The sequence below is a fragment of the Vitis vinifera genome, chromosome 14 (genome assembly GCF_030704535.1).
Source record: "Vitis vinifera cultivar Pinot Noir 40024 chromosome 14, ASM3070453v1".
Classification (NCBI taxonomy): Eukaryota; Viridiplantae; Streptophyta; class Magnoliopsida; order Vitales; family Vitaceae; genus Vitis; species Vitis vinifera.
This window is the reverse complement of record NC_081818.1, coordinates 14,107,401-14,129,657: the sequence shown is the minus strand read 5'-3', so window position 1 is coordinate 14,129,657 and position 22,257 is coordinate 14,107,401. Positions and strand designations below refer to the sequence as shown.

At 40.5% G+C, this 22,257-nt stretch overlaps 1 protein-coding gene across 2 annotated transcripts in view; it reads right to left on the bottom strand.

Annotated features, from left to right (window-relative positions):
- Nucleotides 1-278: 278 nt before the first annotated feature.
- Nucleotides 279-22,257, bottom strand: part of LOC100263542 (isoprenylcysteine alpha-carbonyl methylesterase ICME) — a 63,028-nt gene continuing 41,049 nt past the window's right edge. Inside the window, exons 5-11 of one of the 2 annotated variants that reach the window (XM_002264926.4) lie at nt 20,297-20,371; nt 19,582-19,683; nt 19,362-19,502; nt 15,420-15,485; nt 15,154-15,297; nt 13,334-13,424; nt 279-716 (exon numbers count right to left, since the gene is read on the bottom strand). In XM_002264926.4, the coding sequence (XP_002264962.1) occupies nt 555-716; nt 13,334-13,424; nt 15,154-15,297; nt 15,420-15,485; nt 19,362-19,502; nt 19,582-19,683; nt 20,297-20,371 (781 nt within the window). In that variant the 3' untranslated portion in view covers nt 279-554. The remainder of the gene's footprint in view (nt 717-13,333; nt 13,425-15,153; nt 15,298-15,419; nt 15,486-19,361; nt 19,503-19,581; nt 19,684-20,296; nt 20,372-22,257) is intronic. The other variant, XM_019225110.2, reaches the window with a different exon arrangement.

Sequence of the window (22,257 nt, the reverse complement as noted above, 5' to 3'; positions counted from 1 at the left end):
ATACACATTTTATAGTCCCAGGAGGTAACGGGCCCAATCAGAACAAATGCACAAATGTTTATATTGAAAGAAGGTGTTTTGAGTTATATAACAAGGTTTCATTCCAATTCAAGATGATGTGACTTTCAACACATCCAACAATATGCCTAATTTTGATTCCCATAAAAACATGTCAGGATGCAAAGCGGAAACCTGTACTGTAAAAATAGAGTGGAAATGGCTACTGTTTCTTTCATAACCAGGTCTTGATAAAAAGGTAGAATGGGTTCACCACAAAGTGCTGAACACTGATGAGATTTTATAATGACCTCACCAAGTCTCTTCATTGCTGAGAAAAATAATTTTTTAACAACATTTATGATCCCTGTCATACAGTTAGGCATTCATTCTCCCAGGGAGCAGCAACAAAATAACCAGATACAATCCTAGTTCTTTAAGATTCCCCACAGAATTGAGTATCATCATGTAAGGGGATATGATTACAAACCCGATGAATTATGATAACAGCCTTGAAAAGGCTGGAAAGTAGCAATCAACCTTGAGAAATGAAAGGCTTAAAAGGGGCTAATCTTGCCAGCCAATTTTAGAAGCAACTCAGGAACAAGCCGTTTTCTGGGAGGTGCCATGGAATCCTTAGCAAGAGCTTCTGCATCTCCTGAGTGTATGAAAGCAACCACATAGTCAATCAGCTCATCTTTACCACCTCTCAGAGGATCCTGCACAGAAGTCCAAACAACATTAGTAGTGCCACAGGAAGGAGGATGGCATTTCACTGTAACAGAAACATTCTTAACAGGGTATTTCAAATTACTTATCAAGGGTAGAATTTGAAATGACTCAAACAACATTGAGTCTCTATGAAATTTTCATCAAATTCAACTTTCCATATTGTTGTACATTTTGGAGATCTCAATCATAATCCCATGAGACAGAAGTACATATGGTATCTTAGCATGCCCCATTCTAGTGTATATGATTCCAGCAGCCAATTTTAAACTTAAGGCCGAAGTCCTATCAAAAGTGGCTCTAAATGTTTCCTTTCTTCCACCCAGAGTCGTCTAATCACAACTAAGAACTGTAGGAATATGAAGGCCCCTCTTTGACTCTAATACGTCCTTCCCAGCACTAAATGACAAATCACTTCTCTATCTTAAACAGACACAATCCCCTATTAAAAGTATGGGGGCAAACCATGATCCCATTAACATCTCTGGATGCGAGCAGAAATGGAACACCATTTATATTAATGATATGGGTGCCAATCAGGCAAGGCAATATTATTTCCTGTGCTAGAGGTCTGATTCACTCCAAACAATCTTATCCTCACTATAACTTTCATTTGTTTAACCATCCCAATTAACAGTACATGGGGCATAGTGTTGCATTTCATTAAAATTTTATAAAGTTCTTATTTTTTAAAGTCTAGATTTTCTCTTTAATTGTTTCCTTTCATGTATACTTCATGTACTCCTTAAATATCTCTATAATACCCAATTATTCATTAATGAATGAGAGGACGAAAGATTTTCTCAAACCTGCGTTCATCGTATCAGAGACAGGTTCCCTATTTCCCTACTGGAGCCTGCTTAAATAAAAAGAATTAAAATTAAAAAAAAAAAATTATATATATATATCTGTTTTTCTTCTGGCCTTTTACTGCTGGAATCAGAGAAGGAAGTTCTTCTCTGTTTGGTTTGTCAAGAGTTTAGCCAAGAAAAGAGGGAGGGGATCAAATGGTTGGAGTGATCAAAGAAGAAGCACCTCTTCAACAGATGAAGCTTCAGGTACCCACCCATGGAACTGGTAATCCAACAATTCAAACCACCACCCATAAGCTGAGTGGACAAAATTTCCTTCATTGTTCTCAGCCAGTGAAAGTGTTCATCAAAGACCATGGGAGATTTGGCTACTTGATTGGTGCAATCAAAGCACCAAACAAGGATGATCCAGCATTTTCTACATGGAATTCAGAGAATTCCATGATTATGTCATGGTTAATTCAATGGGAGCTAGAGATCGGTCAGACATATCTATTTCTTTCAAAAACAAAGGATTTATAGGATGCGATCAGTGAAACATACTCTTACTTGGGAAATTATGCAGAAGTATATGAAATAAAAACCAAAATTCATGAGACCAAGCAAGGCACTCAAATTTTTTTTTTTTTTTGATAGATAAGTATATAGCAAGGCACTCAATATGCAACTATATTGGACATTCTTTTCAAGGGCTAAGAAACTTGAGGGAAGGATGAAGAGTGGAGGTAGTGTCTGGTTTGGGGTTGATTCTAAATCCCGCTCGTGTTTAGTTGCCACCGTTGAGTTTGGAACCCTGAGCAGACTGCCGGTGATAAGCCGGAGGAAGGTGAGGATGACGTCAAGAGATTTCGGTGGAGTCTCTTAATGGGAAGCTCTCTAGGGTCATCACTGAGAGGGGAAGAAGCTTCTCTTCTTGGATCAGATTTGGAGAGAGGGGTCTTTCCCTGCTGCTGGAAGGGGTGGAGACCTGCTGTCAAAAGGAGGGTTTGACGGTTTTCAACAACTCTTGGCTGGAGGGAGGGAGAAGTTATAAGCATCAGCTATGTAGCAATGAGGCGGGCAGGTACCTCTTTTGTTCTGTAGTCTTAGTGGAAGCAAATCGCTTCGTTTTAATCTTCCCCAAAGGGAAGGGGCTGCTGGGGGGTGGAATATTTTAGCTCAAAAGTTGAGAGCCTGTGGAGTGAAGCTCCCAGTCAAGGTAGAAGATGGTCCTAAAGCACAGCACGACCCTGTTCAGAAGGATTTGCCTTTGAAGGTTGATAATGTGTCAAAGGACTGGAAAAGTGAGAGTGAGTCGGTATGGCTGCAGTTTGGGGGTGTTGATGCTTTCAACAAGATGCATATTCTCAACCGTTGCCTGGTGGGACAGTGGGGAGATTTCTCAGATGATGCCCCGTTGCTATCTCCTTTGAAGGAGCGGGCTAGGTACCATTGGAGGTTAAAGGGGAACCTCTCTCTTTCCTCGATGGGAGGTGCTTTGATTTTGTTTGAGTTCGAAAGTACAAAGGAGGTAGAGAGGGTGCTACAGGAAGGAGAGTGGATTTATAAGCAAAAGTTCTTGTTTTTGGAGAGATGGGCCCCAACAACAGGCTGTTTCAGAGAAGGAGTTCAAGCTAAGTCCGCTTGGGTGAGGATAATGGGCCTTCCGCTCTGTCTTTGGCATAGGGAGTTTTTCAAACAAGTAGGTGATGCCTGTGGAGATTATTTGGGGGTTGATGAGAAGACTATGGGTGGGGTTGAGAAATTTGCAGTGGGCACAAGTGCTAGTCCAGAAAAATGGGAGAGAGGCTCCGGGGAAGTTGCAGGTGGTGGTAGGAGACTTTTGTTTTACCGTGTACTTGTGGTGGGAGCTTGCACCTTGGGTTGTTGTGGTAACCTCTAGCAAGGAGAGGTTAGAAGCAGGGAAGAAGAAATTAGAGGGTCCACGTGCACCTTCTCGCGTGGGGTCTGAGGGGATGTTTCCAGAAGGTGAGCTGTCGATTACTAAAGGGCCGAGCACTGCAGAAACACTGCGTTTGGAGCAGTAGCCTTTTGCTGGGGTTGCATGGGAGGAAGGAAACTTGCCTCCTGTTGCAATCTCCTTTCCCCATGGGCTGAAAGAGGGGATTGTGGGCCCTTTTAAAGTGTGGCATGTGGTAAAGAGGAGGCCAGGCCCTCATAAAGAAATCCTAGCCCAATTAGAGAGTTTTGGGCTGGGGATGGTAAGTTGGCCCATCCCACTTCTCCGCTAGCCCAAAAGGGCTTTAGGGACCCTTTTAAAGCCTTGGCAAGATGGGCTCCTCCCTATGGGATCGATCTCTGCCCTAAGGAGGGAGAACTGCTGAGTGGAAGCTCGATGTTCTCCTCGAATGATGCCCTCACACCCGTCGATGAAGCTCTAGTGGTGGAAGCAGCTTTATTCCAAGATACGAGGAACCTTTTCTCTTCTGCTTTGGGTTGGGGGTCTCTTTCTTCTACTCCTTCGTCTTCTGCCCTAGGGGGTTTGGTCGATGAAGCCAAGCGTGATTTAAGGATGATCTGTTGAGGGGTTTTGGCGATGAAGGACGGTGAGATGCCCTTTGTCGAAGAGGAAGTCAGAGACGGCCCCCTTGACATGATCACGAAGAAGGGGTGTAAGCTGAATCTTCTTTCAAATTGTGATGGCTTAGAGTCTGAAATCTGGGGGTAGGAAGAGGAATTGCAGTTAGCCTTGGTTAAGAACAATAGCCCAATGGAGTTCAGGAGGGACCTCGCCTGTTCTCAAGACAATTTCGAGAAACTACTGGCTTTTAGCAAAATTTTTAAGGTTTTCAATGGACGGCTACAAAAAGGAAATTCTAGGTCTTTTTAGGAATTTGGAATTCCAAGCAAATAGGAAGTCTTTAGGGCAGATGGTGAAAAAGGATAGCTCCGATGGGTCTAAACTTGAGAGGGACCTAAGGAAATTAGAATGTTCAGTTTCTTATAAGACAAATTTATCTAGTGGGAGAACAGGAAGGAGCTCTTCCAGGGTATTAGTTGAAGTGTGTCCATGAAGCTAAGAATTTTATCTTGGAACGTGCAAGGGATCAATGATGGGGATAAGCGTAGAAACATTAAATCTTTGATTCGTTCCCACTTAGCTAACCTTGTCTGTCTTCAAGAAACGAAGGTCCAACAAATTTCAACTTGCCTAGTGAGGAGTTTGGGACCATTGAGTATTGGAGCTTTTGGATATGGAGTTAGGTGCCTTTTCAGTCTCTTGTCATTTCAAAAATTGCAAGGACAATTTTATTTGGATGTTCACAGACGGCCTTGTTTTGGCTAAGGAGAGGGATGACTTTTGGAATGAATTGGGTTCTATTAGAGGTCTTTGGCACAATCCCTAGTGCGTGGGAGGGGATTTCAATATAGTTAGATTCTTAGAAGAAAGGAGGAAATGTTAAAGATTATCAGCTTTTATGAGGCGCTTTTCTAAGTTTATTAAGGATATGTGCCTTAGAGATCTCCCTCTTTCTGGTGGTTTGTTTACTTGATGTGGTGGGTCTAATAATGAGTCCGCCTCCAGGTTGGACCGCTTTCTTGTTTCTAATGATTGGGAGAACCATTTCAGTGGGTTGTTTCATAGTATCCTTCCAAAGCCAGTTTCAGATCATGCGCCAATTTTGCTGGATGGTGGAGGGATAAGGAAAGGCAAGGCACCTTTCAAATTTGAGAATATGTGGTTACAGGTGGAAGGTTTCAAAGATCTTATCAGGAATTGGTGGGAGGGATACAGTGTTCAAGGGTCTTTTAGTCATATACTGGCTATGAAGGAGGTTCTCATAAATGTGACCACCAAGAAACTGGAGGCTTAGGCTTAGTTAGGGTTGTGGGATGCGAAGGAAAGAGCCCTCACAGTGGAGGAAACTAGAGTTAGAAGGGGTGTGGTGGAAGAGTTTAAGAAATGGACAAAAATGGAGGCAAAAATCTAGAGAGTTATGGCTAAAAGAAAAGGATAAAAACACTAGTTTCCTTCACAAAATGGCCAATGCTCATAGAAAAAGGAACTTTATGGCCAAGCTAAGGGTAGATGGTGTTTTGTTAGATGGGGAGGATAACATCAAAGAAGCAATCACAAATGCATTTCAAAGAATTCTAGCAGAAACAGGGGAGTGGAGACCGAGTTTAGATGGACTAGCCTTTTACTACCTACAGCGTGTAGATTTTGAAGTTTTGGAGACCCCTTTCTCTGAAGAAGAGGTCCTTGAAGCTTTATCCAATTTGTGCAGAGATAAGGCTTCAAGGCCGGATAGTTTTACCTTGGTGTTTTGGCAACACTGTTAGGACTTTGTGAAACCTGAGGTGATGGGCTTTTTTGTTGAATTCTATGGTTTAGGGTCTTTTGAGAGGAGTTTGAATGCTACGTTCTTAGTCTTGGTGCCTAAGAAAGGGGGGACAGATGACCTAAAGGACTTTAGACCAATTAGTTTGGTTAGAGGGTGTTGAATATAATGTATTTATAGTGTATAATCTTTCCTTGTTAATATAGGTCACATGTATGGTAGGTAGGACTCCTAGTCTTGTATATATATATTTCTCAATTGTAAGTAGACATTACATAAATGAGAATCAAGGTTTTTTTTTCTCTCTCTCTCTCAACATGGTATCAGAGCCAAGGGAGAAAACCTAATTCTTTCCAGTTTCCCGTGTCATCAATTCCGGGAAACCTTCCGATGACCGTGTTTCATTCCGGTCACCTTCTCCATCTCCCAATACTTTCCGGTCAGTCAGATCGTCATCAGAAAACACTCACCGCCGGCAAACTTTTCTGACGAACTTTTTGGCAACGTCTTTTTCCGACACCAACCATACCAGAAGGAGCGCCTGGAGGAGATCTCCAACTTTTGTGAAAGCATCGGAACCAAAAGATCATCCACGCGCCGGCCACGCGCAATTTTCCGGCCGATGACTGCATCTCACGCGCCGACGCGTGAGGACTTTCCCGGCCACGCGCCTCCTCCTCCAGCCTCGCCTGACGCCGACTAGCCTTCCTTCATCCTCGGTTCTGCCATCCGAGCCCTGCACATTCCTCTTTTGGGGTTTTTTGCCTCCATCGACCCTCCAAACAGTTTTTCCGGCGAGCTTCGGCTACTTTTTCTCCATCCTAATCCCAACACGTGCCTAAGGAAGTGCTCTTCTACCTTTCCGGTGGTGCCACGCCGCGATCTGAAGCCGCCTCCCTTTCCAGTGGTGCCACGCCGCGATCTGCAGCCGTATTAGGGCTCTCTTCGATCCAAATATACTTCATTCTCCAAATAAGTAGATATGGCTACTAAAACTTCCATTTTTTCCTCTGTTATATCTGGATCTCCTATGATTACTTCGGAGAAATTGGTTGGCAGTGACAATTATCTTTCCTGGTCTGTCTCTGTTGAACTTTGGTTTATGAGTCAAGGATATGAGGATCACTTGATTACACAGGAGGCAGATATCCCTGAGGTTGACCGCGTATAGTGGAGGAAGATAGATGCACAGTTATATAGTGTATTATGGCAATCGGTTGATCCCAAGATTCTTCTTCATCTTCGGGCCTACAAAACTTGTTTTAAATTTTGGACTCAAGCCAAAGGATTATACACGAATGATATCCAACGTCTTTATAAGGTGGCTTCTGCTATTGTCCATATCAGCCAACAGGACTTGGATCTATCTACTTATATTGGCCAAATTGCCTCTCTTAAGGAGGAGTTCTTGACTGTGATGCCTCTTACTCCTGATGTTGGGGCTCAACAAACACAGCTTGACAAGTTCTTCATGGTTCTTACTCTTATTGGCCTCCGTCCGGATCTTGAGCCTATCCGCGATCAGATTCTTGGTAGTTCATCAGTTCTGTCCTTGGATGATGTGTTTGCTCGCCTCCTCCGTATCTCCTCCACTCAGACTTTTCCATTTGATAGCACTTCAAATTCTTCTGTGTTAGTTTCTCAAACTAGCTCTCGAGGAGGGCGCAATAGTACCCGAGGTAGAGGTTAACGTCCTCATTGCACCTATTGCAATAAACTTGGCCACACTCGCGATCGTTGCTATCAGTTACATGGACGGCCTCCTCGCACTGCCCATGTGGCCCAGTCCTCTGATTCTCCGTTGCCTCAGCCTCCGAGCTCTTCCGCATCTCAGGCTTCTGTTGCCCAACCTGGTAATGCCTCTGCCTGCCTTACCCACACATCTTCTCTTGAACCCTGGATACTAGATTCTGAAGCTTCTGATCACATATCTGGTAATAAGGATCTTTTCTCCTCTATTACTACTACCTCTGTTTTACCTACTGTTATCTTAACTAATGGTTCTCAAACTGTGGCTAAAGGTATTGGTTTGGCCCTTCCTCTACCTTCTCTACCTCTCACTTCTGTCCTTTATACTCCTGAATGCCCTTTTAATCTTATTTCCATCAGCAAAATCACTCGTACTCTTAATTGCTCTATTACCTTTTTTGATAAATTTGTGACCTGGCAGGACCAGAGTACGAGGAAGACGATTAGCATAGGACGTGAGTCTCAAGGCCTCTATCACCTCACCTCGGATTCATCTCCTGCAGTTTGCATTTCCACTGATGCTCCTCTCCTCATTCACAATCGTCTGGGCCACCCTAGTCTCTCCAAGTTCCAGAAGATGGTCCCTCGTTTTTCCACTTTGTCGTCGCTTCCGTGTGAGTCATGTCAGCTTGGGAAACATACTCGTGTCTCGTTCTCAAAGCATTTGAATAATCGTGCAAAGTCTCCTTTTGAGCTTGTCCACACTGATGTTTGGGGTCCTCGTCGGATTGCGTCTACTTTAAGATTTCAGTATTTTGTCACTTTCATTGATGACTATTCTCGATGTACTTGGTTATTTTTAATGAAAAATCGAGTTGAGTTATTCTCTATTTTCCAGAAATTTTATGCTGAAATCCAAACCCAGTTCAATATTTCTATTTGTGTGTTACGCAGTGACAATGCCAGGGAATATTTTTCAGCCCCATTTACTTCGTTTATGTCTCATCATGGGATTCTTCATCAGTCTTCTTGTGCTCATACTCCTCAACAAAATGGGATAGTTGAACGCAAGAATCGACATCTTGTTGAGACAGCTCGTACTATCCTCCTCCATAGTAATGTTCCTTTTCGTTTTTGGGAGGACGCTGTTCTTACCGCTTGTTATTTGATTAATCGTATGCCCTCCTCTGTCTTACACGATCAGATTCCTTACTCCCTTCTCTTCCCTGACCAACCACTTTATTTCCTTCCTCCTCGTGTCTTTGGTTGTACTTGCTTTGTTCATATTCTCACACCTGGACAGGACAAGCTTTCCGCCAAAGCCATGAAGTGCCTCTTCTTGGGATATTCCAGACTTCAGAAGGGTTATCGTTGTTATTCCCTTAAGACTCATCGATACTTTATCTCCGCTGATGTCACCTTCTTTGAGGACTCACCATTCTTTTCCACCACTTCTGAGTCTCTTCCTGTTTCCGAAGTCTTGCCCATTTCCATTGTCTCTCCACCTGATGCTATGCCTCCTCGACCACTTCAGGTTTATCATCGTCGCCCTCGTGTCGTTGCTCCTCTCCCTTTTGCTGAGGCACCTGTTGACTCACTTCCTATCCCTTCGACTTCACCTATCCCGGCTCTGCCTTCTCCTAATGACTTACCCATTGCTGTTCGGAAAGGTACTCACTCTACTCGTAATCCTCATCCTATTTACAATTTTTTGAGTTATCATCGATTATCTTCACCCTATTCTGCTTTTGTTTCTGCTATATCCTCTGTTTCTCTTCCAAAGAGCACCCATGAAGCTCTTTCCCATCCAGGCTGGCGACAGGCAATGGTGGATGAAATGGTTGCTCTGCACTCTAATGGCACTTGGGATCTTGTTGTTTTACCCTCTGGTAAATCTACTGTTGGTTGTCGTTGGGTCTACGCAGTTAAGGTTGGTCCTGATGGTCAGGTTGATCGCCTTAAGGCCCGCTTAGTTGCTAAAGGCTATACTCAGGTTTATGGTTCTGATTATGGTGACACATTTTCCCCTGTTGCCAAGATTGCTTCTGTCCGTCTGCTTCTCTCCATGGCTGCTATGTGTTCTTGGCCTCTTTATCAGTTGGATATTAAAAATGTCTTCCTTAATGGTGATCTTGCCGAAGAAGTTTATATGGAGCAACCTCCTGGTTTTGTTGCTCAGGGGGAGTCTGGTTTAGTGTGCAGGTTATGTCGTTCTCTATATGGCTTGAAACAATCTCCTCGAGCATGGTTTGGCCGTTTTAGTTCTGTTGTTCAAGAGTTTGGCATGCTTCGCAGTACAGCAGACCATTCAGTTTTCTATCATCATAACTCCCTAGGGCAGTGTATTTATCTGGTTGTTTATGTGGACGACATCGTCATTACAGGCAGTGATCAGGATGGTATTCAGAAACTAAAGTAACATCTTTTTACCCACTTTCAGACCAAAGACTTGGGGAAACTCAAGTATTTCTTGGGAATTGAGATAGCTCAATCCAATTCTGGTGTGGTCCTTTCCCAAAGGAAGTATGCTTTAGACATCCTGGAAGAAACCGGTATGTTAGAGTGTAAACCAGTAGACACACCTATGGATCCGAATGTCAAACTTGTACCAGGACAGGGGGAGCCTTTAGGAGAGCCCGGGAGATATCGACGACTCGTAGGTAAATTGAACTATCTCACCATTACTCGTCCAGACATTTCTTTTCCTGTGAGTGTTGTTAGTCAATTCCTATAATCACCATGTGATAGCCATTGGGATGCCGTAATCCGCATTCTTCGATATATCAAAAGTACACCAGGCCAAGGTGTGTTGTACGAGAACAGAGGTCATACTCAGGTTGTTGGTTACACAGATGCAGATTGGGCTGGCTCACCCATAGATAGACGTTCCACTTCAGGGTACTATGTTTTTATTGGAGGTAATCTAATATATTGGAAGAGTAAGAAACAAGATGTAGCGGCCAGATCTAGCGCTAAAGCCGAGTATCGAGCTATGACTTTGGCAACATGTGAACTCATATGGTTGAGACATCTTCTTCGAGAGTTGAGATTTGGAAAGGATGAACAGATGAAACTCATATGTGATAACCAGGCCGCATTACATATTGCATCCAATGTAGTCTTTCATGAAAGGACCAAGTATATTGAAGTTGACTGTCATTTCATTAGAAAGAAGATCGCATCAGAATGTGTTGCTACAAGTTTTGTTAATTCAAATGATCAACTAGTAGACATCTTCACTAAATCTCTCAGAGGTCCTAGGATTAAATATATTTGTAACAAGCTTGGTGCATATGACGTATATGCTCCAGCTTGAGGGAGAGTGTTGAATATAATGTATTTATAGTGTATAATCTTTCCTTGTTCATATAGGTCACATGTATGGTAGTTAGGACTCCTAGCCTTGTATATATATATTTCTCAATTGTAAGTAGACATTACATGAATGAGAAATAAGGTTTTTCTTCTTTCTCTCTCTCTCTCACCAGAGGGCTCTACAAGCTTTTGGCTAAGGTTCTAGCAAATAGGTTTAAAAAGGTGGTGGGTTTCAGATTTTCAGCATGCCTTTGTGGTAGATAGACAAATTCTGGATGTTGTGTTGATTGCAAATGAGGCCATTGACTGTAGAATTAAGGATAATTTAAGAGGTGTCTTATGCAAGCTAGACATATAAAAGGCTTCTAACCATGTTAATTGGAATTTTATCCTAGCAATAATGGAGAAAATGGGGTTTGGCTCCAAGTGGATAGGATGGATCAGATGGTGTATTTCAACAGCGCGCTTCTTTGTTTTGGTAAATGACTCCTTTCAAGTTTTTTCCACAACTCTAGAGGCCTGAGACAAAGAGATCCTTTGTCTCCTTACTTGTTCATTTTGGCGAAGGAGACTCTTTCCCACTTGCTCTCTAAGGCAAAGGAAGATAGTTTCATTAATGGTTTTCTAGTTAGAGGGAGGAACGGTGTGGGAGTGGATGTGTCACACTTGTTGTTCGCAAACAACACACTAATCTTGTGCAATGCTAGCAAGGAAAACCTTGAGTATCTAAGTTGGGTTTTTATGTGGTTTGAGGCTTGTTCAGGGCTGAAGATCAATTTGGGGAAAAGTGAGATAATTCCAGTAGGGAATATCCCAAATTTGGAGGAGCTTGCAAAGGTTTTAGAATGCAAGGTGAGAACAACTTGAAACACCCCACTACTACCACCACAGCTTTTTCTTGTCGGCTAGACTTACACCAAGAAGACCGCCCCCTAAAAACACAACCTAGAAGGTCACTTACAAACCAACTCCACCCACTACTCCGACTTCGCACTTTTTTGTTTTAACTATAGTAATTAACCGAGCATTCCAACTTTCGAAGCTCCCTAACCAGACAAGGCGTGGAAGGGGGACTCCTTTGCGCCACTTTTTGGATTCCAACTTTCTTAGTAGGGCCGCAATTTCCTTCTCATTCTCATCCATTGACAAACCTAAAAACTTGCTAAACAAGATGAATTTCTAATAAGAGATATCAGAGAGGCTCTCTACTTCTGATGGGCCCCTACCAGGGCTCTCAAACCCCAAAGCCCCCTCCTTACCACTCACCTCTAGGATCACAATCTAGACAACCTTGGGCTGGTTCTCTAGGGCTTTCACAACCACTTCCTCAATAGATAACATACATAAAGGCTTGTAAACGTCTTCTAAAATACCCCTATCTTGCTCCCTCAATGAAATCAAACTATCGGTCCTCCCCACAAAACAACCATCATCAATGCACAAAGAGAACGCCGAGGAAAAAGACCCTCCCCCCCAACGGACCATTTGGAATCGACGACTTACCGGCTAGGAATCTTACCATTTCCTCCATGAGAGCCTTGTCAGTTAGCAGGAGACAAAGCGACGAAGACAAAGGCATCGGAACCCTTCCACCATCAACGGGGCAATCGTCTACAACATTGGGAGCCAAGAAAGCCCTCTATCAATTAAAAGCCCTCCCTGGTCAAAGCCTCTTAGCCCAAACTTACCCGACCCACCTCAAGAGGCCCACTTTCTAAAAACTCATCCACCAGGCCTCCACTACAATGGGCCTTCACACTGCCACGAGCAAAAGGAAAATGAGCTCCAACTGAAGAGTCAAGACCTAGAGTCTCCCTTCCACTAATAGCCTCACGTGGAGCCCAATCCCCATTTGGCCCCTCAATGAGGAGCTTGGGCTGCAGTTGAGTCAGCCCCAGTAGAAAGACCAGCAGCCAGTTGGGCCTCTAAAGTTCTGGCCCCAAGGGCCTTTAAAATACCTTTAACTGGAAGGAACTCATGGTCCATGCGAAGAAGCCCATTGGCCAGAAGTTGAACCTGAGCTCAGCCAGCCTGAGCTCAGTATGGTTCAGCCTGTCAAATTTTATGCTAAAGAGGCTAAATTTGGCATTACCCAACTCAATTTGCATCACTAGCTGAACATTGACCAAGAAATTAATTTATTATTAAGAATAACTAGGATCAAAAGTGGGGATAGATCAATAATTTTTCTATGGGTTAATCACTACTTAGACTGCAGTACATACAAACTTCAAACTTGAAATATAAATAATAAGAAGTTGAGCTTGGCATGGTTCAGCCAGACAATTCTCAGGCTAAAGAGACTCAATTTGGTGTTAGCTCAGCCCAATTTGCACCTCTTCCTGCTTGAAGATGACTAAAGAAATTGATTTATTTACCAGTCTACTAGGCGTATAAGTGGAGACAGGTAAATTACTTATTTTTTCTTTTTCTTTTTTTCTTTTTTTCTTTTTTAAACTTTTTGAACAACAACAGAAAAAGGAAAGAATATAACCAATCATCTCTTACTTGAAGAAATAAATCTGTATGAGTTTTTCCTTCATATAAAATAAGTTCAGCTTCAGCACCTACGCCTTCAAGCGCATCTGCAAAAGCTTTACTGCAAGAAACAGAAGTTTAGATTCAAGAATTCACTATACAGGCCATGAGAAAAAAGAAAAAAGAAAAAAGAAATCATAAAATGGGACAAGACCAGGAATAGTCCACTGCAGCACTATAACATATCTATCTACACTTAAGGTTTGAATAACCAAGGAGAGACATTTCAGTTACAATATACAAATAAAAAGCTATTATGAAGTATAAATATACTGACATCAGGGAAGATGCACATGTGTATAATATACCAGACTAAAAAAAAATCAGCAAGGCCTGCTATGGAATTTATCTGGACGAAAGATACCTAGAAATTCAACTAGGACGATGCAAACCATCTGAACAATCAAAGCTTTTCAATTCCGACAATAACAAAAACTTATGCTCTTAAAGATGGTTCCAGAATTATCTCAAAATGCCTATAACATGTTGGTATGGTTGCAACACATTGACAAAGTGCTGGGCTCAAAAACTTCAAAAATTTGATTGATAAGATTACTTTATGCTTAACCGATACACAGTAAGACACATAAAATTAAAAATTATTTTATATTTGTATTATTTTATTTCATGAATTACATCATGTGAGTCTGATCAGAAATTTAATGAGCTTAGTAAAGTTTTACAGTTATATCGTTCATTTAGACAGTTTATAGAGCATCGAAGCACCCAGCCATCATCATAGAAGTCGACGTGATATGAAGTTAGTGAACCATCCTATTTTGAATGATTTGTTTGTTTACTTAGATAAACTTCATTCACATTTTTAAAAAGCCCTTTGATTTGATCATTTACTTAGATAAGCTTGACTAGAGCACACATACATCTGTGATGTGCTTAGTTATAGGCTTACAGCAGACAAGCTACAAGCCTACTAAAATTCATGTTTGAGTATCCATTGCATTAGTAATACTCCTTGAGCACATTATATATTGTAAGCATGGGTTGCAAGAAATTTTTGGGACTTCTACCTAATCTTGACACAAATGTTCCTTGATTGGGACAAATTAATTTCTGATTTCCAAAGTATTGTAAGTAATTTGACCAGTCATTCTATAAATTTTTCATAGCACTTATTTTAAAATTCAATTCTAAATTGTGAGATTTTGACCCATTTCGAGTTTAGTCTTACTAGCTCAGAGAAGTACTTATAGCCGAAAATGTCATGTAAGGACTAGAATAGTCAAAGGCAACCACCTAGTGGACACTCTAATACATGCCCATGAAAAAAGTGTGTAGATATCTACACCACATGTTTAACAACACTGAAGGTACCTCTTCAGTTCTCAACACCAACAAAAGCGTATATACATCATCTGCTCAGGATCCTCCTAGGATACTCATGCAGCCACATCTCAAACATGCAAATTAAAAACATTTAAGGACCACAAGAAAAGTCAAAAATCAAAATATATAAATAAAATCAAGTAAAAGCATTTCCCACAATAAAAGTAACTTGTGTGTTAGATATCAACATCAAAACTGGCCCTGATTGACTCAAGATTCCTTTGTACACTCAGTATACCATTTTCTTTATTATCCCTGAACCAGGACATATGAAGAGCACTATCTATAAGAATGTGCATTCTTATCAAATTTGAAATTAGAGATAATTAATTAGAGCATTGTTTGGCAGAGCCATAGACTAGAAACAGAAAATTAAGGTTCATTTTAGGGAAGCACTTGAAATTATATGTATAGCTGAAGAGCATTCATTTCAGAGGAGAACAAACCTGGAATCTGATGGTATAGAATTATCCATTGTTCCATGGAAAAGGATAATCCGTGGGAGGAGAAAGACAGCACTTCTAACGGTTGGGTCTTTTATCATAATTTCAGGAGAAAATTGTGGCAAAGATTGTTCCCCCTCCATAATGCTGTAACAAACATGTAAGAATATCAGTTCCATCAAGAAACAAATCATCACAGACAAAACAAAAATAACTAAATTGACATTAGTGGTGTGATTGGTGACTAGTGATATATCATTCTGGAGTACCTTAAGAAGGTGGAGCGATACAGGCCTCGACTATGGAAGTGATCGACTAAGTTGAATAAATTGTACCTGTTCACAGAGGTTGAAGTAGAAATTTCTCAAATACAGAGCTATCAATTAGTAGATATATAATAGTAGTGGACTGATGATATATATATTTTTTTATCAGGTGGACCAATGATATATAATATATATTGCTGTAAAGAAAATGTTTAGCACATTGTAGACTGTGTTCTCATGCATAGTAGGAGTGTTTTAGAAACTCATGGTGCCTATCTGAAAAACTAAAAACAATATCTTTGTTGAAAATTAATGTTCAACAAGCATGACAATTTCAGAGCATCATCTGCCAAGATATGGTTGCATAAAAGAGGCCCAAACCTGTGCATGAAGGCAAAGGTAAGATAAAATCAAAATGACATAATCCCCAAATTCAGTTACCAAGCCCTTGAGACAATCAATGGTAGAAGTCCTTCAGTTGGACCAAATACAAGCCATAAACATTTGCAAATGCAAAAGAACTGACACACCACAAAATTTCAAATAGAACTGTATGACTTCTAAATCCAATTACAGTTGGAAGTTTCCTCCTCACCAAAATGAGTCATTGGGAACAGTTTCAGGTTTAGCAGAGTACACAAGGTATTAACCATTGGAAACCGCAATTTGGTAAAGACACCACCAATTGGTGTCTATTTGTTTGATAGGAAACAACAATGAATTATATTGAAAAAAGATTTAAGAAATACAAAAGAAGGATGAGGAATCCTCCCACAAAAGAGAACTAAACAAAATGAATACCAAAAGAAAATAGCTATTTGGTAATTACACAAAGCTAACTCTCCTTACTAGTCCACACCCTTGGAGCTACACACCACTAACCAATCTAGTTGAACCACATTAAGGGGAATGCCCTTAAAAAACATGGTGCAAGAAGCCCAAAAAGAAGCAAGGAAATGAATGGTATCCCATAGAACCTCTAAATTCCTTACCTTATCCTCGAATATTCTAGCATTTCTTTCCCGCCATAGGATTGCCAATAGAATATTCACATATAACACCATCGTCATTTTTTTTTTGTTTTGTTTTAATTCACTTCAAGTACTACTCGCAATTCCGTTAGTGAATTGGGAAGAGTGGGATCATAAGAAAACAAAGGTGGGTGTGCCAAGACGATGGGGGAAAAGCTGAAATTCATGACTGAGGTAAGGGAGATGAAGATACCTCTTTGTTTTCCACTACCAACAAACCACAAGTCCCCACTGAGGATTGCCTTTTTTCTCTGGTTACTGGACTAGAAGGAAAAACCAAGATTGAAGAACCACAATAAGCAAAACCCCCAAATCCCTCTACGTCTCATTTGTCTGCAATGTTAGAAAATCAGCAAAATTTTGCCTTCCCCTCTGATTGAATAGTTGTCTTAAGTGAAGACCTTTATTGAACATGGCATTCACTATTTCTCGCATCACCACCCGACGATGAAGCCCCTTCCCTAGAACTTCTTCTTCAAAGCTCTAATCGACAACTAGAAATGAGAGGACTCGAGCTGAATCTTCACGCCTTCTGTGCTCCCACTCCAAATGCAACGTCCCATGATAGAACATCTTGTGCTGAAGTTAGGGCTTCCTGCAATAAAGGCTCGCTATGTCTTCGAGGCCCTTATCGGCAATCAGAAATTGGAGGACTAAGACTTTTCCATAGCTTCTTTGAACCAATTTTTGGCACAGAACCCCCTAGCTAAGAAGAAGAGGCCTTTGAGACTATAGTCCCCTTTGCGATTGAAACAAGCAGAGAGGAGTCTTCTCTACATAAAGAACCCTTCCCAACGTTAGGCTAAACTCCACCCATTTCTTGGCCCAAAATGGTCAACGGGCTTTCTTTTAATTTATTTCCCCTCTCCTGGCCCACTTTTGCTTCTACTAAGGGTCGAGGTTCTTGAGAAAAATGAGCCCTTCCCTTCTGCACAATATTTGAAGCCAAGTACCAGTGCTTGAAGCTTGAATGGGCCTTAACCCTTCCGGCCCAATCTTCACCAAACGTCCTTGGCCTAAAGGACCCATTACCCTCTTTAGTTGAATTCAAATTAAAGAGAGAGGAGGGTTGGATACAGTTGTTTCCCACAAACGCACTCCTCTTGCCACACGTCCCCTCAAAAGCAACCTCACCCTTTTGACTTTCTACTTTACCTTGAAATCTACCAAAATCCCCGTTAAAAGACCAAACCTTAGCCATTGGATTATACTTCTCAACCATCCTTCTGCCACCTGTCCATGAGTGAGACTCAAACCTCCCCCGAGTCGACTCAGCCATTCCTCTAACCAACCTTTCGTCTTCAACTCCAACCACTACAACTGAGATTATAAAAACCCATTCACCATCTTTCACTTCAATCAAAGCAGGAAGAACTATACATTCCTTCATAGATATTTTCACCCTTGCCTTAGAAAGATCAAACAATTTCGCAATTCGCCAATTGATCTCTACCACCATCCCCCACTGTTCCACAATTTTCTTCAGATGTTCCTCAGACCATAAATGGAAGGGCAAACCCCGCAATTCAATCCATCCTTCTTTGAACTTCCCTAAAACTTTTGTGTTTTCCCTAGGAGACCATCTTCTCAAGTGGACTATGTACCCTCCCTTAACCTTGAAAAACCTTAACTCTTGAAGAAAGGAGGCTTCCTCAACTGTTTCTACAAAAAATAAACCTTTTCCAACAAAAAAAGGGATGAGAGTCACCACGCTTTTCTGCCCTAAGAATCTTGCCCAAGCACAACCAACCTCAGCCCAATCAACAAAAGATGCAGGACATTCACAAACCACAACTCTCACCCATCTCCCAATTGGAGCAAGACCTCCTCTCTTTGGTCCTTTCTCTTTGACTACACTCACAAAGGACCAATACAAAGGACCCACATTTGTGTATCATCCCTGCACTATCTTTCCTTTTCAGCTATATTCGAGGAGGGGACCACCAACATTGAAGACAAAGCATTTTTTAGTTGCTCCCAACCCTTGCCTTGCTCGCCCTCAGGGATTACCAGAAAAGTTGACTTTCTTTTGCAGGCAAACTCTAAAAGCCTGATAAACCTACCATAGTTTTTGAAGCATACCTGGCCTTTCCTCTATATTTTCTGTTGAAACCCATGTAACTCTTCAACTCGACAGCCTTGGCCAAAAGTTCAATCAGCCAGCCAACCTCTTCCTTCTCAAAGCCTAAAGAGAAAACAAAGCCTTTACTATGCTTTGAAAGCAAACACCAAGTACCACCCTCACCTTCAAACCTAACCAGGAAAGTCTTCCTTTCCACAAAGAACCTCTACGTCCTCAGTTTCCAAAATGGATGAAATTTCTGTTAATTGGTGTCTATTGGTGTCTATCGGTGTGTAAACTTTAATACAAGGATAATACTGCCAAGGTTAAATCCACTTCCCCTGCTACTTTGTAGGTTAATATCAATAAAACCTGAATAGATGCCTGGAAAAGGAATGTTAGCATGAACACTGTGGGACTCAGAGAAGGTGCCCTGGGATCCAACCAACAAAAAGATTGCACAAGGAGTTTTATGTGGCTCCCTGCAGGACTGTGCAATGAACTAATACATGAGCTATTAAGCAAATAAATAAACCACAACGATGGTCTTCTCTCCATCAGAATTCTACTGAAAAATGGTGGACAATTTAAAAATGAAGCCTAGGTCCTGAAGTTTTTTAAAACATAAAGGCTTCATGAAGAGGATTTCCAAAAATTTATAACGACATAGTGAATAAATATTTACCCTCCAGATAAACCAAAATAAGCTTTTATCTGAGAAACACTCCAAGACATGATATCTCCTGTGGACAATTTAAAAATGAAGCCTAGGTCCTGAAGTTTTTTAAAACATAAAGGCTTCATGAAGAGGATTTCCAAAAATTTATAACGACATAGTGAATAAATATTTACCCTCCAGATAAACCAAAATAAGCTTTTATCTGAGAAACACTCCAAGACATGATATCTCCTTCCCTAGACTCCTTGATTGCCTGATTTAGGAGAGCACAAGCAGAAATATGTGCACCAGCTGATTGCCCCATTAGATAAATCCTATGCACATAAGTATAAAGATCAATTGCATAGTTAGAAGATGAAACATCATGTAATAAAAGATAAATGAGAGCACTACCTGTTGGGGTCACCTCCATATTCAGCAATATTGTTGCACACAAATGAGATCCCCTGAGAAACATCCTTTACCATATCGCTGATGGTCCCCTGAGGAAAATTTCTGCATACAAATTTCCACTGTAAGATGATCTGGATGAGTAGACTCAAGACAGGATTTATGCATGTAATGCAAGTGCAACAAATGCATAAATCATTATTTAGTTAAGAGATAGTGCTGATAACATTAAAGGGAATGAATAGTTGAAGAAAAATCTCCCCTGGAAATAGAATACAACAAGTCATCTTTAATTATTTTCAACGCCAATTTTGAACATGCATTAGTTTAATTGAGTGATCATTTTATGAATAAGCAAAAACTTATCACCAACAATCTAGAAAAGAGTAATTGTTTTGGGCATTAATGAACAGATATTTAATTAAGTTCAAGATTTCAAGATGAAAGTATTGATTAAACATGAAAAATAAATTTTCAAACAAGGAATCTCATGCCTTTCATCTAATTTTCCATATGATTTGATTCTTAATTCCCCCCAAGGAAGAAACCACATGCTCTAAGCGATCAACACATTCTGACTACAGTGTTCTACAAGTATCATGTTATCTTTACACAATTGAGTCTTTTGTAGGACATTGGGCAATGTAGCACACCTGAGTTAATGTAGATTGTTGAATATGATACAATAATGCTTGACAAAAGAAAAAAAAACCATCACCGGTAGTCGATGCATGCCACCATGATGTCTCTTTCTGCTAACTGCTGTCCTAGAAGACAGCCCCATGCTTTGTACCTAAATCAGGACCAAACTGCTGAAACTTAAAAACAAAAACAAATTACCAGCTTCATATGGTGAAAGATAATAATTGTGGTCACAACAGTGACTTACACCAAAATATTTGGACACAGCAAAGAGAGTCAAATGGTCATGGAACTGTCAAACTAGCAATGCCAAATTAATCATCAGTTTCCAACATGTAGTAAGCACTCCCTAACCAAAAAATGACGATGCTCCACTTAAGTTCTATAAAATAATTTTCTAACCTGGGTCTCAAAGCTCTATGTTTGATTATGGCAGAGAAAAACTTAATATTCTTCCTTGATTTTAGGTAAGCACTAGGCCTAATGTAGGACAACCTGGAAGGTGGTTGCCACAATCAAATTGGGTGGGCTACTGTTTCATCCTTTTAGGACTTACGAAAAGGATGAAGAGTTAAGATTATGGCAGCAAGGAAAAAAAAAAAACTTAAAAATTCTCACGAAGGCCTTTTAGAAGTTTCATCTAGAAGAGAAAGAGAGTCTCATGACAGAAATTTTCAAAGTATGCAAAAATAAATAAATAATAAATAATAAATAAAAATAAACCATTCTATTCATTCCCCTTCAAGTTGGGGTGTGTGTATTCTCAAGACCCAGCTTGGAAAACACGATAGGAAAAGGATCCTTTCCAAAAGATCAAGTAAAAGTATCTTCAAACTGATCTCCAATTTAGATGTGCAGAGTTATTACTTTCTTTATGATCAACTTCTCTGATAAAATAATAGGCAACCTTAAGGTGTTTGGCCCTTTCATATTTGGACTTCTTGGCAATGTGAATAGAAGTCTAGTTATAATAACGCATAGTTATGGGCTTTTCAAGAGAAAATCTAAGTTCTGGTAAAAAATTCTAGATTCATACTAGCTCCTCACACATGAACCATAGCCCTACATTCTGCTTCAGCACTACCCCTCACTACTACATTTGACCTTTCACTCATCCGAGTAACTAGGTTACCACCCATAAAGGTATAATACCCACAAACGCACCTCATGTCATGTTAAAGAATTGTTACTATTTATTTGGTCAGGAGTAGTTTAACCTATTTGTTTAGTCCTTTCATATAACATGGGGTTATTGGCAATGTGAATAGCAGTCCGGTAATAAAAATACAGTCATGGGCTTTTCAAGAGAAAATCTAAGCTCTTGTAAAAAATTCTAGATTCATACTAGTTCACACATGAACCATAGCCCTACATTCTGCTTCAGCACTACACCTCAGTACTACATTTAACCTTTTACTCATCTAGGTAACTAGGTTACCACCCATAAAGCTACAATACCCACAAATGCACCTCATGTCATGTTAAAGAATATTAGTCATTGGGTCAGAAGTAGTCTAGTTTTTTTGTTTTATTTTTTTTTTAATTTCTTTTTTCGTAAAAGTCTATGTATATGATCTATACTCTTTTCTTGATGAATAAGACACTATTTAGTATTTTCTTTCTCTCAGTCAACATGGTATCAGAGCAAGCTTGATCTGAAAACCTAGCCCTCTAAAAAAAAAAAAAACTGTTGCTACATTACAGTTATCTCCAATAGTAGTGCCTATGTGATTGGCTGTATTGTGTGATACAAATATGGGTTAGTGATGAAGGTTTCTCAACATCCCTTTGTTTCAATTTGTTAAGTACAATAGTCCCCATTTTGCCCCTTCAGTAATTAACAAGTATGGTAGCAGTGATCACAAATTTGGAGATAGTGTCAGTATCTAAATTACTTCAATAAAGCTAAAGGGACCTAATTATTTATTATGGGCTAAAGTCATGAGGGTGTATATTGGGGCAAAGAGAAACTAGAACATCTCGTAGAAAATCCTTCTCCCTAGGAATCTAAAAGTTTCGATGAGTGGCAACAAAATG